We start from the raw sequence: 10,565 nt of genomic DNA on the forward strand, positions 1-10,565 counted from the left end.
ATACCGTTCCTTATAATATTTTTTTTAACAAGGTTGAGCTATTTGTGACGACTCTTTTCAGTTTTAGTGTATACGTTGAATTAAATTACTTGCATGATCTATGAAATTACAATAATTTTAATTAATTATTTAAGTCTACAAAATAAAAAATATTTTGATACTCAAAAATAGTGTTCTATATGTTATTTTTTACGTACAATAACTCATTTTGTATTGTTTATGAAAATACCATCTTCTTCTTTTTTTCTTTTTTTTTTATAAAAATGACATTTTATTCAGTTATTTATTCTTTTGACTACTTAATTTTTCATAACAATATCTTAATTTGAACTATAATGCATACACGAATAGTCAGTAGCTCACACGATAGCCTGCGAAACACGCGGAATTACACTAGTCCCCATAAGAGAGAGAGAGCCATAAGAGAGTGAGAGAACGGCACCGGCGGCGGCAGTAGAAGAAGAGGAGGAGGAGAGAACTGCTACGACTCACTCCCTCTCTCCAATCCCTGTTGAACGTCACGACCTGGTTAGTCCTCCCTCTCGCCGATCTACTGTTCTTTTTCCTGTTCTTGTTCCGATCTACTGTTCTGTTTCTTCCTGTTCTTGTTTTGCTGTTCATTGTCAAAAACCCAGGCGGGTTGGGGGAGGGGGAGGGGGATAAGGAGAGGTAAAATCGTCCAATTTCCAGGGGATTGGGGGATAACTTAATCACACCTCAAAACCCATCCGAAAATAATCCCCCCGGAAGCCCTCTTCGCCAGTCTAAGAGAAGAGGGGGATAACTAAAACCCTTGCAATTTTGGGTTCCCAAACCAGGGATAAAACCTGGCCCACGGTATTAGAGGGGGTTAAAAATAATCCCCTTGCCAATCCGGCATCCAATCAGGCCCTTAGGGGAGACCAGAGTGAGAGTGAAAGAGTGCAACGATTCGGTATATTGGTATGAATCTTGTTCCATATCATCTTTAATGTTCCTCTGGCTACTCATATTGTTATTTCTTGGACGTTTTTCTTCTGCACTAAATCCTGAAACCGATGACACTGTTCTTTATTTGATTTGATTATCTAATGATCTTTCTCGAATATGACCAAGAGTACAGTTTGGTGCTCTTCTTTCACTCAGTATTGATTTTTGCGATTTCAATTTTCATATCAAAGGTGTTGTGCTTTGGATTAAGGTAGCACTATGGCTGGTGGCGGGGCCAAGACTTCAACTACCAACACGAACACTAGTGAGGATCGTTTGTTTGTTTGTTTATACCAATCTAGTACTAGCTTGCAACCTCCCCCCCGCCCCCCTCCCTCTCTCCCAGTCTCTTTTTCTCTCTATCTCTATACATGCGTGTGTGTGTGTATGCAACAGTGTTTGTTTTTACTCTGTTGAAAATCCATCTAGGGAAAAAGAAGGAAGTCAAAAAAGAGACCGGTCTGGGTCTGTCCGCCAAGAAGGATGACAACTTTGGGGAGTGGTATTCTGAGGTGCCTCATCATCTATGGATATTTTATTGATTGTTCTATTTTATAACTGGAATTCTGTTTTCTCTTCGTACCTATTGTTTACTATTTCAGTATTTTGTGTTAGGACTAAGTAAGGCTTTTGTTTTGATAGGTTGTGGTCAGTGGCGAACTGATTGAGTATTATGACATATCTGGCTGTTATATCCTACGGCCATGGACAATGTCTATTTGGGAGATCATGCAAGTAAGCGTGGAAATATTTTACATGGCCTTTTTATATTTATCCTCTTGAAATGGCGATTGCATTTGCCAGTTAGCTGAAAATCAGTGGTGGTTTCTGATCTGTAACTGATACAAATGGTATGAATACCATCAACTAAAAGGAGATATGTTGCCAATTCCGGTTGCTTCAGGATTGTGGCATATACATGATGCCTTTTTTTGTTCCTTCATTAGTTCATTTCATCAATTTAGGATTTCGGCGATGGCTACTCCTATAATGTGGATGTGCATGCAGGCCTTTTTTGATGCAGAAATTAAGCAGATGAAGAGCATATACATGATGCCTTTTTTTGTTCCTTCATTAGTTCATTTCATCAATTTAGGGTTTCGGCGATGGCTACCCCTATAATGTGGATGTGCATGCAGGCCTTTTTTGATGCAGAAATTAAGCAGATGAAGAGCATATACATGATGCCTTTTTTTGTTCCTTCATTAGTTCATTTCATCAATTTAGGGTTTCGGCGATGGCTACCCCTATAATGTGGATGTGCATGCAGGCCTTTTTTGATGCAGAAATTAAGCAGATGAAGATCAAGAACTGCTATTTCCCTCTTTTTGTGTCCCCTGGTGTTTTGCAGAAGGAGAAGGATCACATAGAGGGTTTTGCTCCTGAGGCAAGTTTGGCATTGCTTTTGGCATGCTTGTATTAACTGAAACTTCTATAAGTTATCTGAATATCTCTTCTGAAATTGTTGTGTGATTTCTTTTCCTCCGATTTCTTTTCCTGTTAAAATAGGCATCCATTGAACAACATTGCAAAGTACACTCCAAACAAACCCAATCAAAGCCTTTTTTGCCTTTTGTTTGGAGTTGGCTACATGAATCGGTCTTCACAAATTGGCTCTATCATGGGTTCTGTAATTTTTAGTTAAATTTAATTTATCTGTATCCATCTTTTCCACAGCATCCCATTATGGCATAATTCTTCCCCTTCCCTAGCATTTCCTTTAAAAGAGCAAAACTTATCAGACCCCCATCCAACACCAAGAATAACATTGGTAACTCAAACTTAGATGCTTGCTTCTGAAAAATGGCTTAATGCTAGCTTGGGACAGGGAAAATAATGTTTGTACTGAACTAAGCCTTTGGTAGAAATTTAGAAAATAAATGGTATTATTCACTGACACCGTTGCTGAGAAAATTTCTTGGAGTTATTTGTAAATTGACATCCTTATCACCTTTTGATTCACTAGAATAAGCACATTCTTCAAGGAGAACAAAAGAATCTTCGTACCATAAGGCTACTGTATGCACATCTTATTCAACATAGGAGGATATCTAAACAGCAGTTAGTGCTTCTGTTATTACTTTAATGGGTGGACTATGCACCAATTGGTTGGGGTAGCACCACATGAAGATGAATTGAGAGCAAATAGAGTAGGGTTGTTTTCTTCTATAAAATGCATCTAAGGTGATTAATTTTTTCAGGTTGCCTGGGTCACAAAATCAGGCCAATCTGATTTAGAGGTGCCTATTGCCATTCGTCCTACAAGTGAAACTGTTATGTATCCCTACTATTCTAAGTGGATAAGAGGACACCGCGACTTGCCTTTGAAACTTAACCAGTGGTGCAATGTTGTTAGATGGGAGTTCAGCAATCCAACTCCATTTATCAGGTTTTTTTATTTTATTTTTATTTTTTATGAATCTCTTCTTCTTTGCTTGGTGTTTTGCCTTGTTTCTTTGAAAGGTAAGCTATGGAGACTCAAACTTGAGTGACTTTATTGGGAGTGTACCTGTTTCACTTGGGTGCTCCTAGGGGAGCCTCTTTTACATGGTTGATGGGACAATTTTGGTTTATCTACTTTTGGATGATAGTAGTAATTTAAAGCCTGCTAATCATTGCTCCAATTTTTTTTGTTTTTATTTTTTGGCAGTTGTATTCCTCACTGGTTTTGCTTAAGATACTTTTTACAACTGATGTGTCTTATCTTGCTGTCATTTCCTGTATAAGTTGATTTATTTTCTTCCAGCTTTCACACACATTCTTTGGTCAAAATCGCTTCTTATCTGTACTGGTGATGCTACTTCCACTTTTAGTAAACTCGTCAAATGCAACGTTATACGTATACTCATCCATAGGACTGGATTTTCATATTTAATTTTCAATAGAACACTGCACTGGTCCATTCTGAAGATGTCTGATGTTGGCAATTTTATTGAAGTTCTACACTCATTTAGGGGGGAAAAAATTATTTTTATTAAAAATAGATAAAATTAAATGATACAGGAAATTTGTTGGTGAACTAGGTTCACAAATAGTTGCAGAAAAACTTCATAATATATCAGTTTGAGGAAATTATTTTGTAACAGTTTTTGAAAGTTTCCAAACGTAGAGTGGTTTATTCAAAGTTTCAAACTGTCATTTTTACTTCCAAATAAGGAAAAAGTGGGAAGGAAAAGGCACAAACAAATGAATACAATAATAAATGGGGCCCTTTAGAAACAATTTTTGTTTATTACTCCCAAGACTCCTTATGTCTAGAGTCAGGTTCTCTGAAATTGACTAGATGGAGGAAACTTCTTTGTGATTGTAGGAGTCGTGAGTTTCTTTGGCAGGAGGGGCATACAGCGTTTGCTACAAAGGAGGAGGCAGATAAGGAGGTATTGGCTTTTAACTTTTGGCAACTAGGCTTTGTAGTTTATGCTTGTGGATATCGTTTTGTATCTATGTATTTTCTGAGTTTATTATGGGACTTGCTGGGACTTTAATGTTATTTTCCCTATTTCCGACTGTTGGAGTCAGGATATGGACTTGCTTTATATAAGCAGATCCAAGATTAAGTATTACCACATTTGCGTCATACATGGCTTATGCTTTGGTTCATCTCTGCAAAAACTCTGCCTTTTGATTATCATTTATTTTGGATTGATGCCTACCATCTCACATCATTCACAGAGTTCAGGGTGCTAACCATTTGGGGAGTTTGTCTTGTGTTTCTTTTTAAGCCTTAAACTGTTAGTTTATGTTTTTATCACAGCATTGTGGTGCTTGTTATTTTCTTATTGCCTTTTTTTTTGGAAGGATGTCCTAAAGCCCACTCTACTTAACATTCTGTACTGGTCCTTGATAATGGTGGACAATGTTTGCAGAACTTGAAAAAGTACATTTTCTGATGAGGAGAATTCTCTGTGAAACGCACCCTTTGAAAGATTAGTAATAGTTTGGGGTTACTGCTAAACTAATGGGGCCACTTGCTACCTTCATTTCCTTTGTTTTCCCTTCTAAAATTATCACCTAGCTAGCTCTCACAAAGTTTGGTTCCCAACTAATTTTTAATACAGATGTTACTCATCAAAGATACTAAAATTATAGATTTGCGTTGAAAATCTAGAGTTGTATTTGTTTTCTACGTTAACATTTTATTACTGTCAATCTGTTTCAGGTTCTTGAAATATTGGAACTGTATAACCGGATTTATGAAGAGTACTTGGCTGTTCCAGTTATAAAGGGCAAGAAAAGTGAGCATGAGAAGTTTGCCGGTGGACTTTATACAACTAGTGTTGAGGTAGTTATTCATGACATCGCTCCAGCCTTCGTATATCACTCAGCCGTTCTTTTATCTGTGCCTTGGTTTTGAAAGGTTGAAGTGTTGTATTGATATGTATGTGTACTATTTGGCAGGCTTTTATTCCAAACACTGGTCGTGGGATCCAAGGTGCAACTTCACACTGTTTGGGGCAAAATTTTGCAAAAATGTTTGAGATAAACTTCGAAAATGATAAAGGTGAAAAGGCTATGGTCTGGCAGAATTCCTGGGCCTACAGTACCAGAACGGTAAAATGAGCATAGTTTCACCTCTTAGTTTGATATAGACTGTTGTCTTGTTGGCTCTCACTGAAATTACTTCTATCTAGTTAAGGGAATGCATGGTAAACTAGATTTTTCGTGGATATAGACATCCACTACTTCTTAGTGTCTGGTTGGAATTGGAAGACTTCATTGTGTAATTCTTATTGTAGGGTCATATCCAATTTTAGCTATACTTCAATTTTGCTAATTGGAGATATTTGGTATAGTAAGTTGTTAGCTGTATGTCTTAGGCTTCAGATCAGTTCACAGTTGACTTACAGTTAAATGTGCTTTTCTGATAAGTTCACATGCTGATCAACTAATATCAAACCAGCTGCACTGTTTGAATTAATTGCTACTGTCGCGTCTACAATCTTGCTTTTTGTGGAGGAAACATTTCTTATGAAAGTTTTGCCTTTCCTAAAATTGGATGTCATTTTATTTTCTCTTTAAACAGTAGCAAAATTGTCAAGTTACATATTTTCTCTTTATTTTGCCTTAGAGGGGTTGCTTGTGTTCTTTCCTGAGCAGATGGCATTAAGGAGTTGGCCTGAAAAGAAAATTACTGTTCCGTTGGAAAATACTCCATTGCAATGGTTTACTTGCGATTTCTGTTATAACAAGTAGAAATGAATTGGGTATGAGAAGTACCAGATTATCTGGTCAAGTTATTATAGTTGTACAAAAGTACATATAAGCTCAGCTACAAGGTTTTGGTGTTGCCTGGATGTGTCAGTACTGGCCGAAGGTACATAATACATTGTATCCCCCAATGCTTCTACTCCGAGTTTGCAAATTTGTGAATCTATCCCAACTTCTTGTTGAATTCACAGTTTTACTTCATCAATTGCCAAATTGCCCCATTGGGAGGGTGGATTTACAAATTTTGGGCTATGATTAGTTTTTATGCTATAGCCAATCTCCAATTTCATTGACTAAAGGGGCGAACTTCTTGTTATGAGAAGGTTTTGGATTTGTTGATTGCGTGGGAAAGGATAAACTTCGAAGGAAAGACCCAAACCATATCTACGGTGTCAAGAGCCAAAGTGCTAGCATGATGTTTTCATTTCTATTGCTCCTGCACTCTCGCTTCTGCCTTAGGTGATACAATGAAAGACTCAGCTCAATATATGCGGACTATGTTGGTGTACACTTAAGAGCACTCAATTTTATCATTTTTATGTTAAATCTGGATAGCAAATTAGGCGTTGAGCGAGTAAATTGTGATAAAAGTTCAGACTTTTGGTAGTCTTGAAAGGCTAGGTGACACTCAGGTAGGTCTCCATTTTTAGTACAACGGCTGGCTAAGGTCTCCTGGGATTCATGGATCTTGATATAACTTGAAAATACGAGCGTCATTATGGGCATGCGCATACATCTGTTGCAAAGCAGCACACCGCGGGTTGGATAATCCAGCCAGATCAGCCTGATGACCAGATGATCTTCAGCCTTGGCTTCGAGGGTTCAAGTCCCTTTCTTGTCTTGTCTAAGTTTTGGGTGTCTGTTTCCTGTCTATGCATCTGCTGTATGCTTATTTCTTTTACAGTTTTCTCTATTTTTTTTTTTTGTGAATTGGTTATCCTGGGAAAGGTTATGAATTTTTGCCTGGTCAATTACTCTCTCTCTCTCTCTCTCTCTCTCTCTCTCTCTCGTACTGAATTTTTGTCTATGCGTCTGCTGTATACTTATTTCTTTTGCAGTTTCCTCTATGGTTTTTTAGTCAATTGGTTATCCTGGGAAATGTTATGAATTTTTCCCTGGTCAATTAGTCTCCTCTCTCTATCTTGTACTGAATTTTGCAGATTGGAGTGATGGTGATGGTTCATGGGGATGATAAAGGCTTGGTGCTGCCACCAAAAGTAGCTGCTATCCAAGTTATTGTGATTCCCGTTCCTTACAAAGATGCTGATACTAAAGGGATCTATGATGCCTGTGATGCAACTGTGGAAACCTTGACTAAAGCAGGTGTTCGTGCTGAAGCGGACTTCAGGGATAATTATTCACCCGGTTGGAAGTACTCACATTGGGAAATGAAAGGTGTTCCTCTTAGGATTGAAATAGGACCTAAAGATCTTGCCAATGAACAGGTAAATCGAATTTATTGTTATACCTTTTCTCTATTACTTTCCCTTTTTTTTTCTTTCTTGCTACTACTTGTCTGTCTGAGGTATTGATTCAATTTTCCAACTTCTGCGCTTGATGTTCCATTTTTTCTTCCATCTCTATTCAGGTACGTGCCGTTCGCCGCGATAATTCAGCTAAAAGTGATCTCCCAATGGCCAGTTTGGTTGAACATGTAAAAGATATGCTCACTAGTATCCAACAAAGTTTGTTTGATGTCGCGAAACAAAAGCGAGATGCCTGCATTCAGGTTGTGAAAACTTGGGATGAATTTGTTGAAGCACTGAGCCATAAAAAAATGATCTTGGCTCCTTGGTGTGATGAAGAGGTATGATGTTTGTTTTTCCGATTTTGTATTGCTTTCATCTTGGTAAATTGAGAGATTCTTTGAAAAGGAACTCATCTGACCAGAGTCAAGGCACACTTTTCATCTACTACAAACAGAATTAAAAGATCCAACTTATGAGGATTGTAGATCTTTTGTTTCTGTTGCTGTTAGACTGAAGAAATTGTCCCAACTCCCAGTTACTTGTGTGGGGGGTTTTGTAATATAGTTTTTGTTAATGCTTTAGGAGGTGGAGAAAGATGTGAAAGCACGTACAAAAGGTGAGATTGGAGCTGCTAAGACACTCTGTTCTCCCTTTGAACAGCCTGCACTAGATGAAGGTAAACATTTGCTGTTCTTGGTCATGATTGTTCTCATTACTTTTGGTGTACTTCTTTGTAGCCAATGAATAATGTCAATCTGATTGTCATCGGCATTAGTGTGACCTGGTGTTGCTCCGAAGTTGGCTGCTCAATTTTACTCAAATTATGCTTGTTCATACAAATTTTATACTTCAGGATGCTTTCATCTTTCAGTGCTTTACTCTCTTAATTATATCATTGACTCTTTTTCCAATACCACGCGAACAATTATCTCCCAAATTTATTTCTGAGTTTCCCATTCTTCGGTGTTTGCTGAAATTTGGAAACTAGTTTTCTCATGATCACCACATGAATCCAAAAGACCGTTTGTAAGCGAGAGGTTAGAGGTACGTTGTAGTTGCAACTCATCCATTTTGCAACTAGAATCCAGGGAGGTACATTGAAAAGATTTATGATCTGGACCCCAGAGACACCATGTTACTCGACCTTGTAGGGGATGGGGTAAATACTCGTGGAGCATCGGTTGTACTTGCATGACTACTGACTAGTGTCTTGGCAGGGTGACTTGGAAGCGTAGTTGCAAGTCATCCATTTTTCCTAGACTGAGTACATGGAAAAGATTTAGGATCTGGACCCCGGAGACAACTAGACCAAGTAGGGGAAAGGGTAAACTTGTGGAACATGAGATGCACTTACATGACTAGTATCTGAGCTGGGGTTACTTGGAGCTATATGGAGCACGTTTTTAAAATTCATTTGTCTATTGGGAAGAGAAATACGTAATATATTCCATTGTATGAAGAGATTATGAGTTGATCATATGTTTGTCTAATGATATGCTTTGTTTTCTGCTATTACTATGTGCAGGTACATTGTGTTTTGCCTCAGGCAAACCAGCCAAGAAGTGGACCTACTGGGGGCGAAGTTACTGATTATCAATTCGACTGTCTTCTCTCTTTTGTTTTGCAACTTGTGCATGTCCTGGATTTTGATAATTTAGGTTTGACATCTGGGTTTAGTGATTGGAGCGCCCATTAAGATTATGCTCTCCTCTCTCTGCTTTTCGAAGAAGCTACGGGAGGTTGGATGAGCGAGCATTCCTGTTATGACTTGAGTTACCCTCGTATCGTATCTGTGATTTTGACGTTTACGTTTTTATTTTTTACTTGATACTAATTGGCACGTTGACAGTTTATAATCTCTACTTGATAAATGACGGTGTTATTTTCTTGAAAGAAATGAACGTGCTTGGCTGGAAAACAAAACAGAAACATTTGTGAATTGGTGGAAGGGCCAACGGATGTTCCTTGTTCGCATCTTTTCTTCATGCATACTAGGCCGGTCAATGAACTGGATTCGATCCGAAAAATCCGATCCGAATTTCGATAACGTTGATCCGATAATTTGATAATCCAAATCTGGTAATCTAAATACGGATTGGATTGAATTAAATCTGTTATCAATCTGATCCGAACTTTATTTTTAAATTTTTTTAAGAAAACTATAAATTTTTTATTTTGAAAAAAAAATGTTTTAAGAAATTGTATTTTTATTTTTATTTTTATTTTAGAAAATTTGTTTGTTTATTTTTTTTGCTATAATTTTTGAAGTAAAAAAGTTTTCGGATTGAATTCTGATTTTCAAATCAGATTTGGATTACCACTATTGGATCGAGTCTTATTGGATTCGGATCGGATTCGAATTTGTCAAATCCGGGTCAAATTCGGCCTATGGGCAGGCATAATGCCTGCTAATCATCCTAATTAGCATTGGAAGGCTTTTTTCTTTTTTAACAAAAAAGAAGAAGCTTATATTAATAATACTAGCTCACTGGCACACACATAACGAAAAAAAAATACAAGGCATTCGACATCTTTCACCCCGATTCAGACATTGAGTCTGACGTAAACAATGGTACTTGCAATCTGCAATCTGTATATTATTATCCGCTGGAAGGTTAATAATTGTGTCATTTGGTGGTTGTGCTGCTGCTGCCATTCTTGGTGCAATTTTAACCGAGATTTACTAGAGGTTGGGTGTGTAAAGTTTTTCTACTCCGTTTTTACCATTGTGGGAACAGCTATGATTGCTTTGTTTTGGTAATAAGAGAGTGAGACCAAATGAAGGAAATTTGTCACTCCCACATGGTATACTTTTTCAACCTTGTTTACTTGTTCATTGTGCTACACTTTTCTCGTTTATTAACAGATGAGAAATATACTTAAAATAGCCGTGCAAAACCACGCAAAATACTGACAACT

General features: G+C 37.6%; 1 protein-coding gene across 3 annotated transcripts; it reads left to right on the top strand.

Moving 5' to 3' along the window:
- The first annotated feature begins 315 nt into the window (after nucleotides 1-315).
- On the top strand, nucleotides 316-9,543 carry LOC131312102 (proline--tRNA ligase, cytoplasmic-like). 3 transcript variants are annotated; one of them, XM_058339841.1, is made up of 13 exons: nucleotides 316-528; nucleotides 1,161-1,234; nucleotides 1,399-1,481; nucleotides 1,612-1,704; nucleotides 2,240-2,356; nucleotides 3,171-3,358; nucleotides 4,280-4,346; nucleotides 5,129-5,251; nucleotides 5,368-5,520; nucleotides 7,338-7,622; nucleotides 7,766-7,984; nucleotides 8,229-8,322; nucleotides 9,172-9,543. In XM_058339841.1, the coding sequence occupies exons 2-13, from the start codon at nucleotides 1,189-1,191 to the stop codon at nucleotides 9,234-9,236; spliced, it is 1,533 nt and encodes a 510-aa protein (XP_058195824.1). In that variant the 5' UTR covers nucleotides 316-528; nucleotides 1,161-1,188; the 3' UTR covers nucleotides 9,237-9,543. The 3 variants fall into 3 exon arrangements, with proteins under 3 accessions (XP_058195824.1, XP_058195825.1, XP_058195826.1); XM_058339842.1 differs by lacking the exon at nucleotides 316-528 and adding an exon at nucleotides 887-942; XM_058339843.1 differs by lacking the exon at nucleotides 316-528 and adding an exon at nucleotides 924-942 and having other exon boundaries at nucleotides 1,181-1,234.
- Nucleotides 9,544-10,565: the final 1,022 nt, after the last annotated feature.

This window comes from Rhododendron vialii, chromosome 12a, assembly GCF_030253575.1.
Source record: "Rhododendron vialii isolate Sample 1 chromosome 12a, ASM3025357v1".
Lineage (NCBI taxonomy): Eukaryota > Viridiplantae > Streptophyta > Magnoliopsida > Ericales > Ericaceae > Rhododendron > Rhododendron vialii.